General features: G+C 43.9%; 2 protein-coding genes across 10 annotated transcripts in view; one reads left to right on the forward strand and one right to left on the reverse strand.

Moving 5' to 3' along the window:
- Positions 1-13,656, forward strand: part of TSPAN5 (tetraspanin 5) — an 85,724-nt gene extending 72,068 nt beyond the window's left edge. Inside the window, exons 7-8 of one of the 2 annotated variants that reach the window (XM_083571890.1) lie at positions 91-207; positions 1,537-6,379. In XM_083571890.1, the coding sequence (XP_083428016.1) occupies positions 91-207; positions 1,537-1,602 (183 nt within the window). In that variant the 3' untranslated portion in view covers positions 1,603-6,379. Of the gene's footprint in view, positions 1-90; positions 208-1,536; positions 6,380-13,568 lie in introns of those variants that run through there. The other variant, XM_083571891.1, reaches the window with a different exon arrangement.
- A 121-nt stretch (positions 13,657-13,777) lies between these two features.
- The window catches only part of RAP1GDS1 (Rap1 GTPase-GDP dissociation stimulator 1), a 98,208-nt gene continuing 86,103 nt past the window's right edge, over positions 13,778-25,882 (reverse strand). For 6 of the 8 annotated variants that reach the window (XM_083571361.1, XM_083571357.1, XM_083571360.1 and 3 more), the window contains 5 exons: positions 23,531-23,656; positions 21,685-21,824; positions 19,501-19,627; positions 17,896-18,024; positions 13,778-14,488 (listed from right to left, as the gene is read on the reverse strand). In XM_083571361.1, coding sequence (XP_083427487.1) covers positions 14,361-14,488; positions 17,896-18,024; positions 19,501-19,627; positions 21,685-21,824; positions 23,531-23,656 — 650 coding nt within the window. In that variant the 3' untranslated portion in view covers positions 13,778-14,360. The remainder of the gene's footprint in view (positions 14,489-17,895; positions 18,025-19,500; positions 19,628-21,684; positions 21,825-23,530; positions 23,657-25,882) is intronic. The other 2 variants (XM_083571359.1, XM_083571358.1) reach the window with 1 other exon arrangement.

The raw sequence follows: 25,882 nt of genomic DNA on the forward strand, positions 1-25,882 counted from the left end.
GAGAGAGGATGGGAAAGAAGGTGGAATCCAAAGGGAAGGGTTGCATGGTTTCATCTGTGTGTTTTTTTTCCCATTTGCTGTTGCCTCCAGGAAGTTGACCAGCAGATTGTTATCTACACGAAAGGTTGCGTCCCCCAGTTTGAGAAATGGCTGCAAGAGAACCTCACTATAGTGGCTGGCATATTCATTGGGATTGCATTACTGCAGGTATTGATTGATTGCATTCGTGTTCTGCCTTTCCTCTAAGGAGCTCAAGGTAGTATATGTGGTTCTCTTCCTCACGACAACCTTGATGTCCTTCATCTCATAGCTTTCAGTCCCACGTGGTTAATCCGCTTGCACGCTTGATGTGAAATAGGAGGAAGTGATTTCTACTTGCTTCTTGTAAAAGCCAAGGGTTGTCCCTCTGGCAAGTAACCTAAACAAGACTGGAATTAATGGTGGACACCAGCTTGTTTCCCATCTTGTGGATCTTCTGGCTTCTGTAGCTATGAGAAGCCCCTGTAGTGCTGTGCATTTGGAATGTTCCGGAAGGCCTGTGGAAGTCTGCTCCAATATCCTTCCTGGATACTAGGCAAGGGATGAAAAAGATCACCTGGGTGGGATTCACCTACCTAGTCCTGTCAGTGGAAGGATTCTGCTTGTGCAACAGAGCTCACCTCCCCCAAAATTGGCTCTGGTGGGGTGGGAGAACCCCCAGGACAACATGCAGGAGGAAGGAGAGCGAGGGGAGGCCATTCTGTCTGGCAAACTGGAATGCTTGTGTAGACAGAATGATTGGAAGAGCACAATGTTGAAGCCTGCCCTTTGGCTACAATCCGTATCACATAGTGTTTGGGACTTTTTAATATGGGAAAAAAAACGTAAGTTGCAAGTCGCTTTGGGTTGCCGTGGGCAAGATAAAGCGACTAACAGATTTAATAAATAATAACCATGGCAGAGGTCTGTAAAACTGTGCGCAGTGTTTTTCCTCCCTCTCTCAAAATACTAGAGCTGGGGGGCATCCGCTAAAGTGGAATGGTGGGAGATTCAGGGCAGGCAAAAGGAAGCGCTTCTTCACAGAAAGCACACCAAACTTAGATGGCTTTAAAATGGGATTAGGCCAATTCATGGAGAGGCTATCACAGAATTGTAGCATTGGAAGAGACCCTGAGGGTCATCTAGTCCAACCCCCTGCAATGCAGGAATAAGGGCTACTAATCACGATGGCTATATTACCGCCAGTATCACAAGCAGCGTGCTTCTGAAAGCCACTTGCTGGGAATGCCAGGTGGGCAGGATGCTGATGTCCTGCTTCCTTCCTTCCCACAGGCGTCTGGTTGGCCTCTGTGAGAACGGGATGCTGGACTTTGGCCTGATCCGGCAAGGCTATCCTTGTTTTTGTGGTTCTTAACTGCAGGCAGTTAAATCCACTTTAATGGGACAGCTCCATATTAAATGGGGTGCGGACGGCCTGCCTAGAACCAGGTTACATGGTTTCTTGGGTGCATAGATTTGACCCACTTCCAGACAACACTTGAACCTCATGTCTTCCAGATATTTGGGATCTGCTTGGCTCAGAACCTGGTTAGCGATATAGAAGCTGTCAGAGCCAGCTGGTAAACTCGCCGACACAAGCGGCACGAGACACCGGCCAGCCTCACCTCTCGGAAAGCTCCAGTGTGTCCCGTGGGCGCCAAGTCATATGGAAGTGGGTGACAGTGAAGTCTCGAGTTCTGAAATGGCCGGAAGTGCCTCAGACCGTTGTTTATTCCAGAGGGAACAGCTCCAGCCACCCGTTCGCCGACGAAAGCTTCCGAAAGCCCCAACCCGAACTTGTGTTGAGCTGCGACTCTCTGGCGCACCCTTGACTTGAGTCTCTGGTGGATGCTCTTTTCTTCCTTTTTTGTGGCAAATGGCCTGTGTCAGTGAGACCTCAATCGCCGCCTAGTTTACTGGGCCCCACTCTTCATTCTCCATGTCACAAGCCTGTCTGTCGCTGCCAAACGTGAGGCAATTTCTCTCATCAGTGCACACCAAAAGGAGCGGCGTGCCTTTTCAGCAGACGGGAGGCCTGGCGCTCCCTTCTGGAAGAGAACCTGTCAAATAGAAAGCCACTTTCCCAGTCCTTGGCTCCTTCGCTTACTGGCAGGAAATGAGGCTCCCTGTGGAAGCTCTGATTAAGATCTGCTCTGTAATGCCCTCTGTTGGGGACCAACCGTGTGTAATTATTTTCCAGTCTCTCGCAACCTTGTCCCACAAGGGAGAAGGGGTGGGATTTGATGTCTTAATCAACAGGTTTAAGGGGGAATGTGCCGCTCTTGTCCTCCTTCATCACTGAGTTGGCAACATGTAAGAGAGTTGGAGGATGAAGTCTCGAACCAGCTTTTTAACTAAGAATGGGAGGTGTGCTAAACATAATGGGGGGGGGGAAATACAAATTCCTTCAATTTCCTTTTTCTTCTTGTATTTGAGGCAGCTGCGCAGGTGTTCAAGGTAGCCCCTTGGGCAAGCCATCTCCAGCTGGATTGCTCGCTTCCCTCCATTTTCATTTTTGCATGTAGTTGCTATAATGATCCTTAGGAGTCTATTCAGTGTGACTTGTCTGGGTATCTGTGGTTTCTGAGTAGGCTTCCAATTCCAACTTGCATATTTATTAGCGTAGATGTGGATGAGATAAGAGAATTCACAGCCCTTGTTTTGCAGTGAGAGAAATGATTTCCCCTCTATTCAAGTACCTCTGCAAACCGCTTGCATCTCTTCTTTAAAATCTCTCCCTCCCTCGTGTCCTTTTCTGTGATTCAAGTAGTAGTAGTTTATTTAAACAGAACTTCTAAAGGCTTTAAAGAATAACAAGTAATAATTCACAGCCTCTGTTTTCAGGGCAGGTGAAGACATTAGGATTTTGGAACAAGCACAATACAAAACTCCCTTTAGGACCACAATCCTAAATAGGTTATTTTTTGTTCTTTTTCCATGGGCATTCAGTTCTTTGTGAATGTGTTTAGGGCCTGAGTATAGGTATTTAGATTTGATTTAGATTTAAGCATCAGTGAAAAGCGCAAAAGTTGAAGGTGCCTTCTACAAAAGAATTGACTTTAGCATCTCTTATCAGGGAGATGGCATTTGACTAAGCCTGTTGCATCTGGGGTGGGAGTGGGGAGGAATCTGTTGAACTCTTTTCATTATCTGGCAGGGATAACATGGGTCTTAAGGTGGCGTGTGGAAAAAGTTAATTTGCTGTAATTGTCGTTTTAGACACCTTAATCGGAACTGAATTCAAAACAACCTGCCTCTTTATACAAGCCACCTCTTAGTTTTAGTGGATTATTGACAGCCTAAATTGACCCCTTCCCCCAAAGCTGCCATTAAAGCAGAGAATGGGGGCCCCATGACTTATAAGTCCCTGACCATTAGCCATGCTGACCAGGCCTGGTGGGCGTTAGGATGACAACAACCTCAGACTCGCAGTCCCTTTAAAAATAACAATATATTTCCTCAGTATTACCTCATTCTTAAGAGACCCAGCATGGCTGCCTTGACCGAATATGGGACACTGGTGGGTCCCCAGTGGCCATCTTCATCTGCAGTGGCTCTGCCAGGGGCATATATAAAATCTGTTCTCATTGTCTCACAGTCCAGTGAGCCTCCATTACCTCCTAAGCTTTGTTTGGGCTGCTGCTGAAGGGGAAGGAAACAAATCCCTTTTGCCCTGGAGTGGCAGAATAGTGTTACAGGCGTGGACAAAAAATGGCAAAGTTGTGGGAGAACTTCGGGGTTTGTAGAGCTGAAGAGGCCATGCATTCCAGAAATGAGGCCAAACGCCCGAGAATGACATGGACGTAGTCTGCCTGTAACAGTGAGTATGCAGAAGAAACATTCCTGCTACTGTAGGTTTCTGAATAAGAATTTTTCCATCCTTCTGCTTGAAGATCATCTGCATCCTTCACCAACTAGCTAGGTGTCCTCAAGATATTTTGGACAACCACTCCTGTCCACCCCAGCCAGCACAGTTGGTGGTGAAAGCTGATTTTGTTCTGGCTCCCTACCCTGGCTTCTCTCTGCTCCCCTTCCTTTGCCAAGAGTAAGTTTATGTGACCATTTGTAACTTGGTGGAGGGGTTTTTTGTGTGTGTGTGTGTGTGTGTGTGTGTGTTTGGGCGACTCTTCCTTGTCACAGCGCTGAAGCTTTCTTGTTAACGTTCTGCCACCATGTGGTGAGGCTTATAATGGCAACCTTTTCATAACTGCCTCGTGTTGGAATTTCTGTATGGTTGCTTGACTTTAAGAGTTGTCATCGTCTTGGTCCCGGAAGAGAGTAAGCCTAGAAATTCAGAAGTTGTGTTGCATGCATGGTTTGCGTGTCTCTAGGTCCTGGTGGAAACTGAGGAATTCTAATAGCCTCCCCTCTTTAATTCTTAGTGCCCTTTTTACTGTTGCAAAGAGCTGAACGGTTTAGATTCCGTCAGCTGTTTGGTGTGTGTGCTGTAGCTTTTATAACCCTGGTTAATAGCTCCTTCAGATTCCATAGGCATTAGGGATGAGGCATTTGCCTCTGAAATTTAGAATGTTTCGAAGAACTTTCCGACTCACTTTCTTATGGCTGATATACATTTAAGCAAGCAGTGTGCACACTATCTAATGTGGACTTGTACTCTCCACCCCACCTGAGTCCATGACTGCAAATCAGATTTAACTGTCAGCAGGCCCCCAGCTGAAACAATAAGATGCTATAAACTGTGTATAGAGAGAACTTAACCGTGCACTTATTAGGTTGAAAAACAAGTGTCAGAGAGCTGCCAGTTGATTGATTGATTGATTGAAATTCATTTGAATAAAAAGCGGCACAGAAATACAAAGTGGCTTACAACCAATAAATAACCATAACATAATAAAACCTAATAGCACATGGTGAGTACATCATATATAATAATTAACAGAGTATCAATAAAACAGTTGCAAAAAAAAAAAAAAAAAACCAACCAAACCCCCCCCCCCCACCTTAACAGCAACTAAAAAAATAAGCTAAACCTCACAGTTACGGCAAGTCATAGGATTAACAAATCAATGCGCCGTTTAGAATCTATAATAAACGATACTAAAAACATTAACAAAATAGCAACTAAAACTATAAGCTAAGCACTAAGTTCATTCGCACAATCTCTGCGCCCCATGACCCCCCTTTAAAACAAAATAAAACTATACAGCAAACCAACAAGACAATAATTACTAATTGAAATAATAATTGCATTTATACTAAACTAATCCCCAGCCCCAACAAACGTCCATCCCGCCCACAACAGCGCATAAAAACAAAAAGAAAAAACAAGAAAAACATTGAAAACACCATGGATTAACAAGTATTTTAAACATTTTAAAACGTTTTTGACATGCTCAGAGTAAGTGTGGGGCCCACCCTCTAGGCCAGGTGGAAATGGGCCTTGCAGCAGGGAGCTGTTTTCCCTCCACTTTGACCAGCTGTCCCTCTTCACTCAGCTGCTGCTTATCAATGTCAGGTTGCTGGAACCTCATCAGTCTGCCATTTAATTCTGAAAGAATCTGCACCTGCCAACCTGGCTTTTATTTCTGAGAGCAGGCTGGATGAAGCTGAGAATCCTGAATCTACCCAGCTGGCCCCAGTCAGGTGTTTAGCTTTGAACCAGCCTATGGAGGAAATCTGGCCAGTACAGAAAAGATGTAGCATTTAGTATTTTCTCCCCTAGACCTCATGGAGCCATGATTCTCTCTGGTAAGTGGTGTTCTGGAAGAAGTGTCTCCTCTGGTTATTGAAGGAGGATCTTCAGGGTCGAAGCTGTCCTTCAGATCTACTTGTTCTTCCAGGTAAGAGGGCTTATGGTTCCGGCACCTCCTTAACTCACAGCGGCAGTTCTCCGTGTCCGATGTATTCTGCTTACGGCAGCCACACATTTTCTTTGCGCAGGCCCCTTGGCAGGTGCACCCCAGATTTCTCCTACTGGATGTTCTGAGGAATACCTGTGGATCTTTCACTTTGACCTCAGAATATGAGTCTTCCTCATCTGTGACGATCATTTGCCTGTGAGTCTTAGATTGACTGGAGTCGTAGGGGGACTCCAGGCTGTCTGGTGCAGGGGCCCGCTGGCCACTGTGGAGCTTCTGGCCACTGGCAGTCTGAACAGATGTTGGTTTTTGTTGGAGGGTTTGGAGGTCTTCACGGAGCTCATGGTTCTCCTTCAAAACCTCTGCTATGGTGTTTCTATCTTCTTCTGCATCCGGGTCATCTGGCCTGCTGTTTTAGTGATGCTGCAGTTTAGTCTCCCCCCTTTTTTTAAAAAAATAATCTTTATTTATTTTAAATATTAAGTCCCTTCACCACAAAAAGAACAGAAAAAAAAAACAAATCACCTCACATACAAAGAAAATATTACATAAAGAATAAAGTTCTTCCATATATTGAGATTTCTATGCTACTTAGTATGGGTCCTTCGTTTCATTGATAACTGCATGTTTGTATATTCTTATCATTGTTTAACCATATTCTTTGTAGCTTATAACATTGCAGAAGTTATTCAAAGCATATCAAAGAATTCATCTGAGAACAATGTTCTTTTACATATAATCTGAATACATCCCATTCTATGTTAAACCTTTGGTTTGACTGATTCCTAATTTTTCCTGTCATCTTTGCCAATTCTACATATTCACATAATTTCACCAGCCATTCCTGTTTAGTTGGTATTTTATCTCCCTCCCACCATTTAGCTGTTAACATTCTCACAGCAGTAGTTTCCTACATAAATACCTTTCTGAGTTACTTCGGGATATCTGCAGCAATGATACCCAAAAGAAAGGCTTCTAGATATTTTTTTTAAATGAAAGTTAATTTGAACATTTTTTTAGCTCATTATAAATAATTTCCCAAAAGTTTTTCTTTTCTTTTTACATTTCAACCACATGTGGTACATTGCTCCCTCTGCTTCTTTGCATCTCCAGCAAAGATTTGAGCTGGTTTTATACATTTTTGCCAGCTTGCTTGGTGTAATATACCATCAATAGAACATCTTCATGTAATTTTTTTTTAAGGTGTAGCAAGCTGTAAACTTTTAAGTCATTTCTCCAAAGTTTTCCCCAGGATGCAATCTGAATATTATAACCAAAATCTTTAGACCACTGAATCATCACTGATTTAACCTCCTCCTCTATCACTTCCAAATCCAATAGCAGTCTATACATTTTAGAAAGTAGTTTATTCTTATTTTGTAGTAGATCTTTCTCAAGTTTCGATATTTCACAGTAGCAAACCCTTTTATCTTATCTAATTTAAATGTCATTCAGTTGATGGTACTGTACCCAATCAGTTAGGTGGTTATCAGTTAGAAGAAACCCCACTTGATCTTCATGAATTGTGCCCTTCAAAATCCTTTTTAATCTATTTGCCAAAATGTCCGCAAAAAGTTTATAGTCGTTATTTGAGAGGGAAATCAGTTGATAGTTTTGTACTGTCATTAGATCTGTACCTTGCTTGGGGATTAATATTATGTAAGCATCTTGCCATGATTCTGGCAATTTACCTTTATTTAATATCTCATTCATAACATCCTTAAGAGGTTGTAATAATGACTCTTCTAGTTTCTTATAATAGCTGGTAGTCTGTCCGGTCCTGGTGTTTTCTCAAGTTTCACCTTAGAGATTGCCTGTTGTATTTCCATCATTGTGATCGAGGAGTTTAAATATGTGATTTTCTCCCTGGGAATCTTAGGGAGTGTGCTGCCAAATATAGCAGTTCTTTCCAAGAATATCAGGACAAAAGGAATGAGAAGGTGGAAGGGGAACCAAAACAGTTTTATTAACAAATAAACAGCAGACATGCAAAGCATAAAATAAAACATACCCGAGAGGGGCTACCCAATCCCCCCTTCAGCTGCCTGGAGCACCAGGTAGAGCAGCAGGAGAAAGACCCTGACCGTCGGTCTCCTAGCATCAGGTCCTTTGATCTGGGTTGAAGCTCACTGGGCCCCTCCCACCTATGCCTTTTATAGCCTGCCTTGATGTAATCAAGTGCGCCTGGCATTACTCATGATTAGCCCAGGACCCTGAGATGGAATTAATACAGAGCAGCTGAGAGTCTCCCACTACTTGCAGCCGGGTATCCAGTCAGCACTTGCAACACAGAAGAACCCAAGAAACTCCTGACAGGTGTGTGAAACACAAGAATCCAGCAGACCTCAAACTGGTGATGTTAAAGGGAAAGGGACATACTACCTAACTCCTCGAAATACAATTGTCTTCTGCATTTCCACTACAGGGAGGTTATTTTGTTTTAAATATTCTTCTATTTTTTCTTGGTATTATTCTCCTGCTTGATATAAATCCCTAAAGTAATTCACAATTTTTTTTACTTAGCTTTTGGTTCATTTATAATCCCCTCCCCATCCAGTTTATTTATCACCTTTTCACTCTGTTTTTTCTTTAATTGCCAGGCTAGCATTCTCCCCGGCTCATTAGCAAATTCAAAGTTCCTTTGTTTTAACATTTTAATTTTCCATTCAGTTTCCTGATTCACAAGTATGGAGTATTGCGTTTGTAATATTTTAATATTTAGTTTTGCTGTTTCATTTCTTGGATTTTTAGCTAATTCTTTTTACTTATCTCTTCCAAAATTTTGAAGTGTAGGAACTCATCACGACAGCTTAGCTATGCTTAGAAGGGGAGCCCAAACACCACAAGATGTCTGTGGTGTTACATACAAAGACATCAAACAGTATTACTTGGGATAGTACCCAGTTTATAAGGATCAGTGTGACTGCTATCCTGTGTTTATGATGGAAGTGAGCTCTGTTGAACTCAGTGGGGCCTCATTTCGACAGCATGGATTCTATCTGTAAAACAGATTGAGCTTTAACAAAAGATGGTCAGCCAGCTGAAATGCAGCAATGTAGCTTTTAAATTCAAGGGAATCTTGGGGGTCTCCCGATGTTGCTGAACTACAACTCCCGTCCTCCCCAGCAAATATGGCCAGTGGGAGTTGTAGTTCAGCAGCGTCTGCAGGGCTGAAGGTTTCCCAGAAAAGCAAACCATCTTGGAAAAGTACCATGCTGATTTAGACGGGGAGAAAAAAAGTAGAAAGTACCCAGCCTCTGCCTCTTTACTTTTCTAATTATTTGTCCTCTGTGCTCATCGGACAATTACTTGGAAGTTTCATTTAATAACCTTGCTAGAAAGTCTCATGCAGCACCAGAGAAAGGAGAGTCCGTCACTTAGGCAGATGTCATTGTTCTTGGTCTGAAGAAGGCCGTGTATTGATAAACAGTTGTATCGTATTGGTCTTATTTCCAATCAAAAGTATGCATGCCGGGAAGGGGAAGGCAGAGGAGAGTATTACTTCCACCGGGACCAGAAGCAGAATAGCAAGTGGAACCTGCGAAGGAAGGAGTGAGCCTGCTGCAACATGCATCCCACTGCAGCCTGCCAGGCAGATTCTCCTTTCTCCCTTCGTGGCTTTCTTATAACCATATGTATTTTTTCTTTGAAAGGGAGGAGAGATTCAAGCAGGGTGAAGGACATTTGGATCTGGCAAAGGGATAATTTTTAACATACGTTAAAATAAAGGGGAGAAGGAATTGGGGGTGTGTGTGCATGTTAAAATAGTCCAAACCACGTGTCTTCATTGTCCAAATGCTCAGATCCAAATCTTGACACCTGCAGTGCCTCAACCTCCCAAATCGATTCTGCAAGTTTTGTGTGTTGGATTTGGGGCTGAGTAGCTTGGCTGTTAGAGGCAAGCGTGCCTGCCTGCTTTTCATCTCACTCCCCTGCTCATCTCTTCTCACTCCCCGCCTCCCCCACAATTAGCACCAAATAAATAAATCAATCCCCAGCTACAGAGATGCAAGTTTGAACACCACCTTGTCTTCTGAACACTGAAAGTCTGGGAAGCTTGTTGCTTGATGGCCAGATCCAAGAGGCCTGATTAACAAACCACATATTTATGTGTTGCCTGACAGCTTAGTCAAGTTAGCTCTTCAGAGACCTGCACACCTGCAGTTCCTGGACAGTATTGTTATGGAGTGACGGTGGCTCAGTCCAATGTATGAAGTCCAAAGAGCCACTTTCAGAGGCCCCCAATTATAGATCTGTGTTCTCTCCACTGTAAAACCCTCTTTCTTGGAGTTTTGTTGCTGCTCTAAACCTTTGGTTAAATTAACTGTCGCATGTTGAAAATACTGCATTCTGAGGGATACATCTTGATTTGAGCTTTCCTGTTCCAGAAGCTCTCTTCCTGCCAGAAGCTGTGGGAAATGCTTTCCTCTTGGATTCTCCCCTTATTATTCTCTGAGCAGAGTCTTAACTTTCTTTCAGCTAAAGTTGTCAAACCAAGACTTGGGACCTGGCCTTTCCAGGTGCCATGCGGCGTGTAAATAATTTTTGAACTGTAAATAGTAGCATGCAAATGATCTGATCCACACTGAGGATTGCAATTCATCTTAAATGTGTATTTATACTGAGAAGGTTGTATGAGGTGAGTTTGCCTGTGTGTTTGAAAAACTTAAAAAGCTTTACATATCTAGCAGATCATGCCTGGAATGCTTTAATATGCTGCCATCTAGTGTCTCCCTGGTAAAACTGCAGCTTAACAAAACTAGTTAAGACTGGCCCAAAAATATTTTTTTGGGATGTTTGTTCTAGAGCTGCTTTGAATCCCCTCTTTTACCCACTTTGTGCAGGGATTATATTGTCAGCTGCGCCACTGGAGCTTTGTGTTCTGATGCACCACCCCCAAAATGAATATTTCTGCTGGTCCCGCTTACCAAAGACGCTGAAGAGAACATTTTGATGGGGATGTTGAGGTCTCCCGAAAATGCCTGCCCACTAATGGCCGTAATGCAAAGCACAATTCAGCAGACATGTGGGTGGGCCGGAGCTCTCGTGTGTTCTCCCAGCCATAATCTTGAGTGTACATCATCTATGCTTTGGTCCCACACAAAGAGTGTTCTCCTGGAAAACGGGGACAGGAGGGGGATATTATACCTTTGGGGTTGCCACTGCTTCTTTTACTGCTCTGGTCCAACATGCCATAAATTCAGCTGCCACATTTTTGCCACCATAGAAGCCTATGTGCCTTGCATGTTCCCAGCTATGGAGATCTTTCTGCAGTGCAGAAGCACCGGGGACTCAGCAGCCTAATCTATTGGCATGAGTGGTTTTTGAGGATAGGTTGTGCTGCCTGAAGAGAAAAGCTCCATTGCTTGCAAGAAAGCCTCAAGCCTCAAGTCTTTTGAGTGCGTGAAACTTGCCTTGACGGAACACATGCTGTTAGGTTTCTTAAGGAGCTTAATGCCAACTCTTTATGCTTTCTGGCACCATAGAGTTATCTGTCTTAATTGTACACAGCGTCATCAGAGCATGTATGTGTATGCCTTGGTGGGCAGGGTATGTCAATGTGCAGATCCTGAATGTGTGTTTCAGACACAGCCACTTGCATGGACTTCAACGTATTGATGTACAGGTGGAAAATGTTGCACTGGTGTGCTTTTTTAATTAAAAATATCTAGTGCAACATGGGATATACTCCAGGCTCCTGCTTTCCTGTACTATCTGATCTGATTTCCAATTGTGATGCCACTTATGTGTTGCACCACTGGAGTTGTTCCCACAGTGTTCCCGTGGAGAGGAAATTCGGCACTGGATGCTGTTTCTCGGGCTTTAACACAACCAAGAGGGGAAGTGTCAGTATCTGCAGCAGGGCTGGAAGGGGCAACGGAAGTGCCTTCCGTTTTCCAGTGGATGTTGCATTAAATGGGGAATGGTAACGACAAACATCTCCTGCAGACGGCCTGGGGTTTGTGGTTCAATCTCCTAATCCAGAGCAGAATTGCCAAACCACCTCTCTCCCCCCCCCCTTTTTGCCATCCACGTGGAAGGAACGCTTGCACCCAGATTTCACTCTTATGTGGTGGCCGAGATGGAGGCAGGTGACATGTAAGATCTTCAGCTTGGGTAAGCACTGAACCTGGCCTCTTACCTCCTGCAGTTCTGCATCCTTGCCCCATGCCTCTCATTGCTCGTAGATTATCATGGGCAAGAAGCAGTGCACTCCAGGGTCTTACAGGGTGCCCCCAAATTGCCTTGACTTTGTAAGAACGTTAGGATTGGCTTTCTATTGACACCGTGTACTTTGAGCAGAAACCGATGGGAGAGATAAGATTGTGTATACCCTTGGTAAGGTGACTGCAACAAGGCTGCAGTCCTATGCAATTAAGCACCATTGACCCCAGCAGGAATTGCATCGGACCAGACGTGCATAGGATTGCACTGTTATAAAGCTTTGTATCCAAACCAATGCAGATGCTCCTTACGGTGTCAATGATTAAAATAAGCTGCACGCGTCTCGCCGCATAGTCTGTGCCTAGGGAAACTGAGTCTCAAAGAAAGGTGTTCTTTCTTTATACTAAAACAAACAAACAGGTAGTTTGGGCATGGGGGATCTGTGACTTTGTCTGGTTTTCAAACATTATAAAAATGCTTGCATCACTTCCCTAAATCATTGCACGTTGCAACGAAGGGCACTACTGTAATTACCGTTGTGTTTTTTCTTTTTCTACGAATGTATTTTCCTGTATTGAAAGTCTTGTAAGTCGGAAAAAATTGATTGTAAAAAGCCAATTACACTTACTGATGATGGAAAGTATTGTTATAACAGAATTGCATGCTGGTGCAGTTTGACTGAGGTTGTGTCGTCTCCTTCCCAGTTGGTCACACTTGGTCTAGAAGTGGATATATTTTTGTTCAATTGACATCTTTCCTTCACAATAGAATATATGGTATACCGTACATAGCCCATGTGAATTTCAGTGGATGTAACTGGACTTATACATGAAGTTAACACAACCTCTTTGTGTTAGTTTTTAAGGTATTGAAAGTGGTCTTCATCATGCTCTTTGTACCTTTTTTTTAAAAATAGATGCGATTTTTAGGAATGTTTTAATACATTTATGATGGACAACATAGTTTTACTAGTTGTGCAGTATTCTGTATTTTACTTGAAGTAAATCATTTTATATGCAATTTGTTAGTATAATTACAGTTTTATAAATAAAATTGAGTGACATTTTCGGTCTACTTTTCACTCGGATGTACAAAAAAAAAATGTTCTGCTCAGAGCTCTAAACCCGTTGTGTTAAAAAGGAGGATCAGATCATAGTTGTTACCGGGAAAATAAAAATCTGTTACGATTAAGCATTGTAGAATTGTGCGCCCTTTGGTGAATGTTGCTCTGCTCAGGGTGTTTGTGTGTATGCTGAAATCCCGAGGAAGGGAAGAAATGCCGCAGAATGTGGCATTCAGCTCCTTGATGGTCTTTGCTTCCATTTTTGTTTTTTAAAGTAAAGCAAAGTTTTTAGCGTCTATGGTGCAAATACTACTTGAAAGCATGACCATGCCTACTGAAATCTCAGAATGCAGATGACTTGCTGTGGTCAGAGCACAGGGTTTTCAGTGTGACTAGCAATAGCAGGCTAAATTATGAAAATCAATAATGCAAGCAAATACAATCAAATCTGCATAATTCACACAGGTCAGAGTTCAGCTATTCACAGATTTTTCTTTCCGCAGATGTGATTATGAATGGTGTGCCTAGGAAGTGAGGTTGCTCATCTTCCTTATTTCTGTTTCAGAGGATCAGCCAGCTTAGTGATTGATTCAGGTATGTCCTCAGCTATAACTACTAAAGACAAGAGAAGCTAAGTTGTGGGGGTTTTTTTTAAAGACTCATTCCCACCCCCAGACACACGAATTGCTGCACAAAGGAACAACACGCAAGGTAAAGTGTGAGCGCACTGGAGTTTATTTGTTTACTTCTAGGTACCATGGGGTTGACATTAATATGCAAGACCAGTGAGTGAGCAGCAAGACTCCCTTCCCCAAAGAGGCTCCCTCCCCATTTTCTGAAACCCCTGGCAGTCCAGCCCGGCCTTGCTGCCTCCTGTGCTTTGTCCCTAAGTTAGCAGTACACTTGTTACGGAGTTAGGGGTATGAGGGGAGGAGTCCTTGATGTAGTAGTACCACGTCTTTCTCTCTCTCTCTCTTTTTTACATTATTATAGGACTACAACATGCACATTCTACTATGTGGCTCAAGCAACGAGAATACATGTAGAACAATTAACAGGGCTAGGAGACATTTCGTGTTTGTGTGTAAGAGAGACAGGATCCATGTTGATGGCGACTGGCTATGGGTTTATAGAAATCTCGGTTGTGGAGAGAGAGGTACCTACAGCAGTTCGATCCGTGTGGGAATGTTACATGCATGCACAAGTGACACAGTGGGTGGGAGAAACGCAGCAGGACAGGACGAGAGGTGAAATCTGTGACGCGATGCTAGGTGGGAGCGCGGGTACCCCTTTCCTCAGCTTTCCACGGCGAGTCTCTGCTCTGTGAGGGAAGCCTGCTGGGCGACCGTTTTGTTCTCGTGGCTGCGGAGTTTTGATACGACGTCTAGAAAGGCCAGGCTCTGCACTTCCTTGTGAAGGAGTTCTGTCAAACAGAAGCGAGACGGTTACTTTCCTGCTGGGCCTTTATGTGTGCAGCTGCTCTTTTGTTTGCCTTTTCTGGGGAAGCAGCAATGAACAGAGAGGCCTTGTCAACTTGGCACAACGCGGTTGTCCGAGAATAAGTGGCGCTGGTGGCTGTAAGCGGTACTTTTCAAGTGTCTTAAATTTAGGGAGCCCCTTCACACACACGCTTTCCTCCTTGCTCTGCATATCATCTGCAAGCAAATGGGATCTGTCTTAGTCTTGCAAGGGAGACCTAGCAAATGTGACTTGATGTGGGAAAAACAGGTGACCGTGTGCAAGTTTCTGCTTCTGCTTGCTGTGTTGTGTGGGCAGGAGATGGACCCCCTTCTTTTTTCTTGCAGGTGTGTGCAGTGTAAAACAACTACGTGGCCCTGGGCTGTATCAATGCATCAAATCTCCTTAAAAGGAAATTGCAGTTGGGGCCTATCAGAGGTTGGATGGGCTCTTAGGCCCAGCCAACCTCTCTAGAAGCCTGGTGATGCTTCTAGCTCTGGTTGGCCAAGACTAAGGCCTACGAGGACCAATATCTGGTGCGATATTGTCTTGTCTGAGTAGCAGCAGCTCTCCAGCATTTCAGGCAGAGTGTCTCCTATCATCAGTTACTTGACCCTATTGTCCACAGCAGCCAGGAATGAAATCTAAGGCCTTTTGCACCAACCTGTGCTCTACCACTGAGCCTTGGCCCTTCCTTGAATAAGAGTAATTAGATGATGCTGAAATTAAGCCATGCTCCATACAGAGTGAGGCTTGTGTGTAGTGCAGGGCTTCTGCGACTCCTTCCCCTTTGGAGATGGCGTGTTCTTAAAGGGGCCACCAATGCAGTTCAAGGGAGGGGTGGGGGGAGAAGGCACCTTATGCAATTAAAAAGGGACCGCTCTCTGTCACAGGGTGTGTCCCCTTCATGAGACTCTACATAACAGAGCAGCCTCCCCAAGCATTTTGTACTACACCTCCCCTAAGTCCCACCTCACACAACCTGCTGGGTAGGTCTGCTGAGAGCTGCAGTCCTAAACATCTGGCTGGGGAAGGCTGTAAGAGAGACTCGCCTCAGCACCCTTTCTTGTGTATTGTGAACATATAGTGGAGAAGCAGCCTTTCCATGTTTAGTACCTGAATAAAGTATGCCTTTTCAAAAAAAGAAAAGGGAAAAAAGCATGCAAGGATCCAGGCGGTGATTTTTGCTACAAGCTTAAATGGTGGTTGTAATTAAAGCAACTTGCTCTGTTCCTCTGTTGGCATCTTAGTTATGTCAACAAAGAAGAAATGGAACAAATGATGCAAGCGCACAGTACCCAAAATATTTGTTTTTTGAGTAGAGATTTAGAGGTCTGCTCAACACTGCTGGAAGTTGCCTAATTTAGTTGTCATGGTCGGGGGAAGATGAAAAAGCTGCTTTAGGCGCTAGGAGGATACCAGGGTTGAGGTAAACACACGACGCTTATTCTACTGGGGCTTGCTTAGGCAACAGCACAGGCTGCTCACTAACAAAAGAGCTGTTACAAATCAATTCTGTTACCCTACAGAGCCTCTTTCCCCCCACGTAGCAAACTGTGACCCTTGTTTTCCTGCCAAGTTTGCTGGTCACCTGCTTTCCAATCCGCCATGGCATCCGAACTCCCCTCTGTGCGACCATGAGCAGAGCGGAAAATGCCTAAAAGCAAGCTTAATGCCCCAAAACATTTTTATTCCCCACACAATTTAATGGAAACAGCGTTTCCTATCCAGGCTATTCTGCTGCGGGAAGAATATGCTTCCTACGTCCAGGATAGCTTGATATCTACAGCAGGTGTTGCTCTCTGGGTATTAATAGGTTCTAGTGACAAACCAAGTCCTGGGCCTCTTTTCTCACACTCATGCACACAGCAATGACTGTGATGGCAATGAATGCTCTGCTTTCCTTTCATTCTTTTGACGTTACATACACATTTACATTCCCTATTCTCTTCCTTCAACATATAGCGTCTGTTGGAACAGCAAAGCTCTCTGATTTGCAGAGGCAGCATCAAACCCAACAGAAAGAATTCTTTGTCAAAACTGAAGGCTCCAATGGCTACAGCACGTATCCCAGCTACCTAGAATGGTGGACTGACTGCAGTCTTTGTGGTGGGGATGGGTGGTTTTCTAAAGGGGCGAAAAGGATTATTTTAAGGTTGATACAAAAAACAACACACATCGGCAAGAGAGACAGCAGGTTGGGAAGCTGCCCACCCATCCTCACACCCCCAATTTCATAGGACTATTAAGAAGCAAGCCCACCTTGCGGGAGCTGCTTAGATGACAAGCTAAAATGAGAAACCCAAACTTGTTGGAAAAATAGCGTAAACTCCCCCCCCCCCCTTTTAATGAGATGCTTTCTAACTGCAAGTCAGTGTTGGGCTGAGAGGGGCGACCCTGAATAGGAAACAGTCTTTATATCAGCTGGGTGATTGGTACACCAGGAACCTATGGCTCTCCAGATGTTCATGGACTCCAGCCCCCATCATTGCTGACCACTGGCCATGGTTGTTGGTGCTGATGATGGGACTTGGAGCCCAAGGACACATGGAGGGCCACAGGTTCCCCATCCCTGGTTCACAGTAGCTCTCCAGGGTTTCAGGCAAGATTTTTTCCCCTCCCAGTCTTACCCGGAGATGTCAGGGATTGAACGTGGGTTCTCTTATATGCAAAACACAAGCTTCACCACTAAGCTACGGCCTTTCTCCATGGGTCTGAGCAAATGCACCATTCTTATGCTTTTGTTTTGTAATGAATGCTGTAGAAGAGATACTGAAATCATATGGACCAGCCCTCATATTTCATTGGCATACCAGTAAATCCATACTTTATGCTAATAGTTTCAGGGATTGGTTTCCTAATACAGAAGCACCAGTCCAGCTAAAGTTAGTCGTAACTATGCAGTGGTCTACACAGTCTGATGGTAGGGTCTCATAGAGGTAGAATGTGCTTTTACTTCAGACTAGAGGAGTGGGATCACATTTTTGAATATTCTCTCTCTGAAACCTCCTTGCGTATATTAGATGAGTGCAACAAGGAGGAGGTGGGTACCTTTGTCTTCAATGTGCTAATTTTCTACTTGTGGGAGGAAGAGTTAAAAAACTAGCATCTCTCTTGAATGCAAGCCCCATTGCGTTCCATGAGACCTCTTGTCTGAATAAGCATGCATTCACTGCTATGTTCAATGACGATTACTTCTTCGTAAATGTGCATAAAATTGCAGCCTTTGCTGCAAATAGACTTGATTGGATCTGTCATCTGCATGCCACTCTTGGCTCGACAACAGGCTTGTGTGTCAGCCTTGGGCACGTCATGTACAACCCTCATGACTTTTTGAAAGTTGATCGAAAGCAGAGCTGTGGAAAGACTCACCTGATCCCATAAGAGCACAGATCAGCACCATGGAATTGTACTTGATTTCTGGTGCACTCCTCTCATCCGAAAGCAGCCTGTGTAGAATCTGCACTAACTGAGCACTTTCAAGATCCTTCTCTGCTGTGGCTGTGAATCAAAACAAAATGGGAACTTTAAACTCTGAAGGACTGGGTTCCTTTTGTTTTTTTCTTGGGGGGTGGGGTGGGATTTACTGACATATTCTAGTACAAAGAGTGCTGTGGAACCATAATACATGCCTCGCTTAATTGAACAGAATCTAAATTTATATTGCATCGTTAAGGAAAGCAGGGAGGGAAGCATAATTGTGCTGAAGAAAGCCAATTGTATATATGTCTTGTCTACTGGGATAGCTTCCTCCTTCCAAGACATTGGGGTAAAGTCCACTTGAGGCACACTTTCAATTGCAGAATTTACACAGAGGAAGGGCTACAATATCCTCTCTGTCTGGGATAAATGAAAACAAAAATCCCACAAGTTCCAAATGAATCCTTCTGTGTGTTTACCCCGGTCAATGTAACATGCTGTGGGTAATCTCCCACCACCAATAAAACTGATCAAAGGAAGCACATTTAACCACCAATACATAATTTTCTTTTAAGAATGTCAAAAGAGCCGGGGACAAAATAATATCCCATGAAGTTCCCTACGGATGCCTGAATTTGGGTTATTTTTTTATTTCAGCCAGTGAAGAGCTTTGGATGACTGAATAGCCCATGGGGTAGTCCAAAGAAAAAGTGATCCATGGAAACAGCAATAAATTTCCTCCTTTTGACACAAGCACACATGGCTTGTTGTGAGGGTACTTTACTTGCTCGAGATTCAAGGGAATTTGGCTTGGAAGGTCAATGGAAGTGAAGAAAAAAAAATCTGTTGAAGGAGGTTTAAACAAGCCCATGTCCTCAAATCTTAATTCTGTCTCTATGGGAAATAGAGCAATAAATTCTCTCCCTATATCCTATTCTCTCCCCTAAGGTCACCTCTCCTCTTGAACCAAAAGAATCGTTTTTTGACCCTGTTATCCCCTACAGCCTTTCTCTTTTTTCCTGTCATTTACCTAAAGAGAAACTACTTGGCAGAAAAACCCAGAAACTTTGTCATTTCAAATCACTACAGAAAAGATGGGAAATATAACGATGAAACAACAAAAGACATCCAATACCATTCTTATATTGACTACATTTTCTAAAGCTTACTTTGTCTGAAGTACTCCATTGGGCAATTATGAAAAAGAGGCACAATTTATGTATGAAGCGTTGAGTCCTGAGCGATGGTGGCGAGAGGCCAAGGCTTCATTCACACATCCAAGCGGCCTGTCACTGTGTGAGGTTTGACACAGTCATATTGGCTGTTGGCTTCGATACTGCAAGTCACTTATGGGTTTCCCTGTCCCCACACCCACCTGGAAACAGGTGCCATAGCCCATTTTGCTGCCCATGTCTGCAGTGATGCCTGAATAATACTTGCTTAAGCTTTCACCCTCACCAAGAAGCGGTTCACTATTCATTCATGCCTTAACCCTGACTTACTCCCTCTCCTTCAACAGAGACCTGAGTACAAAGCGTTAACCATAGAGATACGTACCTAGTTCTAGAGCTGCTATTAGCGCCAAGGCGACAAGAGCTTCATTCTGCATTATTACGTGTTCGCTAGTTGCCATGGTAACTAAATGCTTAATACCGCCGCTCTGAACAATGGTCCTAATTACATCCTAAAAAAAGACAACGCAAAAGTATTGCAGGACATGAGGAAAAGACGACAGTCTGCTACAGATAAGCAAAACAGAACAATTCAATAACGTACACTATATTGATATATTATACACATAACAAGAGTGTGTATGTGGTTTACAACTGCTATTAAAAAATAAAGCAAAACTTGAAAGATTTGGCTCCCACCTACTCAGAAGTGAACATATGAAGCAGTCAGAACACTGGCACATTTAGTAGAGTTTTCTCTATGCCATGAGAAGGCAAGGTGGCACCTTCTAGATCAAGGTTTCCCAGCCTTGGGGCTCCAGCTGTTTTTGGACTATAACTCCCATCATCCCTAGCTAGCAGGACCAGTGGTCAGGGATGATGTGCACTGTAGTCCAGAAAAAGCTGGAGACCCAAGTTGAACTCTAGATGTTACTCAACTCCCAACTCCCATTGGACCATCCAGCATGGTCAATGGTCATGGGATGATGGGTCCAACAACATCTGGAAGTCTCCGGGTTAGAGAAGGCTGCCCAAGTCTACTCTGACTGGTGGTGGCTTTCCAGGGTCTTTGGCAAAGCCTTTTTTCCACAACACCTGAAAACCCATTTAACTGTGACTTCAAGGTCAAATGAGGCTGAGTTACACACCAAAAGGCGGATTAGACTTCTCCAGACAGGCAAGTAGCCAAGGAAGTCAAACATCCAGTCTATACCATGTTGGGCTGGCTCTAGCACTGCCCACATGTCCCTGCATCACAGAGAATCGTGGAATTGGAAGAGATCCTGAGGATCCTTTACTCTAACCCCCTGAAATGCAGGAATATGCTGGTGGCCCACAAGGGGATCGGCTTTACGAGTACCACGCGCTCTAACCAACTGACATCAAAGTCAAATCATTGTTGCTGCTTTTCAGAGGCAGTGCCCCTGCCCACACTGTAGTTGTTAAATCCTGTAGCAGCCTTTGCATTCAGAACTTTCCAAGTTCCCCGCAGGCCACAAACTGCAGGAGAAAAGTTTCGCGTCTTCTGTAATACTGAAATGAAGCTCTTGGGTTGGACGATTGAGGACAGACAAAAGGAGGGTACTCACATAGTGCGCAGTTAAGGCAGTACCCCATCACTTTGCCCCCAAGCTTTTTGAGGCGACCAGCAACAAAGCAGAACAGCACTTGAAGCCGCTCATGTTGTGGCCCATGTGTCTCTCAGTGTGCCACTGCTGCAGATGTGAAAACAGACACCTGCGACTCCGAGAACAGTAGGCGTCAATTACATTTCTGCACATTTATTTTCCAGCTTCAGCTTAAGTACAGCACAGTTTGATACCACGGCCTTGGCATTTAAAGTAGATTTGATATTTTGACTGAATGAGATGATTAAGTGAAAGGCAACGGCAAGGAAAATGCAACAGTGATGAAAACGGCACACACGCACGCACGCACCCCTTTTGTGCTTCTCCTCCGTGTTCAAGCCACAAGCTGAAAGCCATTGAAACAGAATGTGCTTATGATAGTTTATATTCCGTAGTGTTCAAAAGGATTGTGCTGTGACATTTTGCATGCAAAGGAAACAAACAAAGCAAACAGAAGAGTGGGACCTGGTTAACCTCCCTGGGGAAGACAGCTATAATTGTTGATGCAACTAAATACACACTGAGAATTTATTCCCAGAATCCAGGTAATTTTATACCTGAATTTTACACCATAAAAGCCGTCTCACGTGCAGAAACAGGTTCTTATATGCTAACACAGAGGGAGAAGCTCTACATCGATAGCCGCACTGGTCCAATGTTGCACATGTAACAAGTAAAGCCTAGACCAGCCTTCCCCATCCAGTTGCCCTCCAGATGTTTTGGACTACATCTCCCATCATCTTTTACCAGGGGCCATCTGGAGAGCATCAGACTGGGGAAGGCTAGTGTAGGCTGACAAGATAACTTCGGGCGAGCCCACCACCTCAGATGGTTAAGATCCTTACCTCTACAAGGGGAGCAATCTGCCTTGGAGGAGTGAAGCTGCTTTGGCAACACAAAACTTATTTCACAGCCTTGTGGTTTTTGCAGGAGTCACTTACTTTTGATTTGCTGTGTCGTATAAGAGCAGAGAGTAGTCTGTTTGATTCTCCCATCACACCTGCGTGGTCCTTGGCTTCACACCACTCCACCAGCCGTTCAACCAGCTTCACGTTCTTCCCCAGTTGTTCAGCAGCTTCTGCTACATATAACAAAGATGGCATTTTTTTCAATACGCAGCAGCAGCAGTTGTTGTTCTAAAAAAACCCAAAACCCAGCACCCCACATTCCTGAAAGGTGGGAAAGAAAACAACAACCTTGATTTTGAACAAATAGAAGGCAAAAATAGCAATGAGCAGAATCCAGTTGGTGTTGCTCTGTTAGCAGAAGATGTTCATTAGCAGAATGAGGAAGGAGGGATGGGGGGGGATTTCTCCTTCCCTAAGCAGTCTGGCCCCCACTCTGCTGAGAAGAAACCTTCTGAAACCAATTGGGGAAGAGGACAGAGGAACAGCCAATAATCAACTCCCAATTCTGCTGATGGGTATTTTCCATTAGCACAGCAACACCAACTGGATTTCATTTAGGGAAATATTATCCCAGTCAAAGGACATTGCTTAAGGTTGTACAGAAGGGCTGGTGAGGGGTTTGGCCTGGGGACAGTCCCAAGGGCCGGGCAGAGAGTTTTGAAGGGCCACAATTGTCCCCCAGGGTCTGAGGATCCCCACCCCGAGGTAGGTTAAAAAGAATGGAGTGAGTAGGGTCAGAGGTACTAAAAAGTGTGTTTTTCAAAAAGGAAGCTGCCTAACTGGCTCTCGAGCAGTCAATACAAAAACGAGTCTTGAAGGTCAGGTGGGGACAGTTAAAGGAAGATGCCTGGAGTCTCCTCTAGCAACCATCACATTCTTTTAGAGAAAAATTGCCATCCATGCCTGTCTGAAACAGTGGCAAGCAGTATAATAAAATTGCATTTTGCTGTAAATACAGGATGAAACAAGGGCTGCAGCCCTGCTAACCTGAATATTTTAGTTCCACATGATGTAGCAAATTCCTTGTAATACCCTGTACTAAAATGTAAATAATCTGAAGCTGCGCATTATATCCATAGTGTGCTGACTTCAAAATTGTGATAATTCAAAATCATAGTAAATGTCAATTTCTATAGCTTCCTTTTTCCCTTGACTCTAATTTTTTTTTATCTTCCCCAGCCCCCTGCTCTTACTTCCAAAAACTAGCTCTGGAATTTTAAGGCACACAAACTTTTTTCAAACCAACCAACCAACCGCCCTAGAATCTCAGGCAAACACAAACTTAACAGAAGTTGATCAAGAATATTCTGTAAACTCATAAGCTCTTTATTTTTTACTTCTGGCTGAAAGCCTTCCAAACTCTACTCCCTTTTTGCATGGAGGAAATTTGTAATTCTGCTGATGATAAGGATTTCAAGATACATGAAGCCCTCGGTGTAAGCAATTCAGTTGCCATGAAACTGTGGCAATCTGCATTTATTACTTGCAAAAGTTCAATAGATTATGTTGTTGCCTCAAACATCGCTTTTTTAAAAATAATAGGTGTTGAGATAATTGTTAACTATTTCACAAAACTGTTCACATGTGTAGGAAAAGAGGATTTTTGGAACACCTGAAGCCGCAATATACTTCAGATATTCATTGCATGCTACACTATGGCAGAGGCAAGCTGTGCTATGCCAATAAATCAAGAGCGTAAGCTTGTGCTTAGATAACAACGGACCATCACAGGTTTTTAAGAAGTCCATGCTTTTTTCACTTCACAGATGCATTCAATTTATTTGAAGGATTTTCTTGAAATCCCCTTTTTCTTCTATAAGGAACATAGCAACAGATCAAGGGCAGAATCATTTAATACAGGAGAACAATTTATTTTTACCTTGTGCATCTATTAACATTCTTAACGTCCCCAGCAGCTTGAACTGAACAGGGGGCATCTCAGATCTGAGAAATTTCAAAACGGCTTCTGCCACGCCAGCTGACAGCATCTTCGCCTTATTTACAACTGCATGAATAAAGAACAGATATTATCTGAGAGGCACTGCGGAGATGATACACTTACACTGCGTGAAGAGATTTAGTCCTGAGGCAGCCTTTAAACACCTTTTCCAAAGGCCTCCGAAAGCAACATTAGAGGGTTCAGTTGTGTGAGGGGTGGGGAAGATGATCAGAGGAAGCAAGACTGGGTCCTATTCTACTCCCATTTGAGTTGTAGGATTAAAAAAAATGTTTAATATAATACATTGTTAATTATTATTATTATTACTATTCTTTTATCTATATGCTACTCATCTGACTGGGTTGCCCCAGCCACTCTGGGCAGCTCCCAACAAAATATTAAAAACACAGTAAAATGTCAACCATTAAAAACTTCCCTAAACAGGGGTGCCTTCAGATGTCTTCTAAAAGTCAAATAATTGTTTATAAGGCCCTCAGAGCTGGACCTCAGTGTCCAGGCTGAACGATGGGTGTGGAGACGCTCCTTCAGGTATACTGGGCTGAGGCCATTTAGGGCTTTAAAGGTCAGCACCAACACTTTGAATTGTGCTAGGAAATGTACTGGGAGCCAATGTAGGTTTTTCAGGACCGGTGTTATATACATTATGTATCATATATCAATCAGTTCATCCTATATCAGTCCATTTAATGCCTTATGTTAAATTTGCTTTTCTACCTACCTAAGAAAACTTTATGTAAAACTTCTATTACCTCCTTTCTTATGTTATATTAACTGTGTAAGCATATGTGGTTCCCTGTATGTCAAACTGTACAGAAAAGCTGACACGATATGTTTAACCAGTGTATGCTCTACGGATGAACAGATGTCAAACTGTGAAAGACACACACATCCTGCTCTATTGGCCTCTAGCTTCCGCAACCTTCTGATCCATTTTAAAATTATTTTAGCACCATGCCTCTAGGCTTTAGACTGACCTTTAAAAGTTTAGACTGCCTTTAAAACCTAGAAGTTGTCTGCTTCTGGCTATTTTCTTTAAGGGCCTCTTTGAAGCCTCTGGCTGATTTAGTAGCTTCTGGGCCCTTTTATAATCAAATAATATTTCCTGCCTAGGAAGTTTTTTGGGGGCCAGGGTGGGGCAGGGCAAGGCAGAGGCCTGAGAAATATTTCAGATCAATAAAGCACCGCTGTATCCTTCCATTTCGTTAAGACTATTGTTTGTGGTGGCTTCCAGTTGCGGAAGTTACATATTTATAAGTATTAGGTATATTAGAACCAGCCTGCACCTTTCACCAAATGAGGCGGTAGATTTCTGGGCTATACTCACTATAGACCACAGATGTGGAGGAAAAGAGGAGGGAGGAAGCACCCTATTGGCTTGTGGCATATGATGACTGTGTTGTGGAAATGAGCCCTGCATCTGTACACCCTGCTGTATGTATGGGACACTTAGTACAAGCCAACATTATACACATGCGTGTGTGTGTATAGAGATCCATCCCACCCATGCGATTCATCCCCTGCGAAAGAAGGGGAAAGGGACTGGGGATAGGTGGGTCACATGAGCAAGGCGTAAGAACCAACCTGAGTTCACACAAATAACTGGATAGACTGAGCAAGTGTCAGGGACTGGTAGTAGGAGGCACTAGCCAGTAAACTCCCAAGGGAAGCCCCAGAGGAGGTAGGCTCAGAGCCAGGGGAGTCATGGTGGGACACTGAGGAGAGGTCAGAGGGAGAAGAAGATTGGGAAAAGGAACTGGATGCTGAAGGGGCAACAGGGTTTAGTGAGCAGGAAGAGCTGGTGAAAGAGAGCAGTTCAGACCCCGAGGCTGAAGAAGAGGAGAGGGGTCAAGAGGCTGCTTGATCCTTCTCCTGCTGCGACAAGCTCCCCTTCCTTTCATCTAGTCCCCAAGAATGCGCAGGATAACGAAGAGACAAGAACAGAGGCCAGAGGTGCGCAGACGCAATTTGAGACTGCTTGAGAAACATCCGGGAGAGGAAGAGCCTTAGAAAGGGTGGAAGGCAGTCCTGGCAACTGCTCCATAGGAGCAGGGCCTACTGGGAATAGTTGCTAAGCTGTATGTTGTTTCCTTGGCTAAAAAGTTAACTTCACTGACAACAGAGCCCTGCTTCTTTCATGCCGACCTGCGTCTGACTCCAGCCCTGACAGCAAACATACGTGCCGAAGGCTCAACACACGTAGTGCCTACACAAAGGGATGCAGGATTGTGTGTGTGTGTGTGTGTGTGTGTGTGTGTGTGTGTGTGTGTTTGC

This window comes from Podarcis filfolensis, assembly GCF_964270895.1.
Source record: "Podarcis filfolensis genome assembly, chromosome: 9".
NCBI classification, from domain to species: Eukaryota; Metazoa; Chordata; class Lepidosauria; order Squamata; family Lacertidae; genus Podarcis; species Podarcis filfolensis.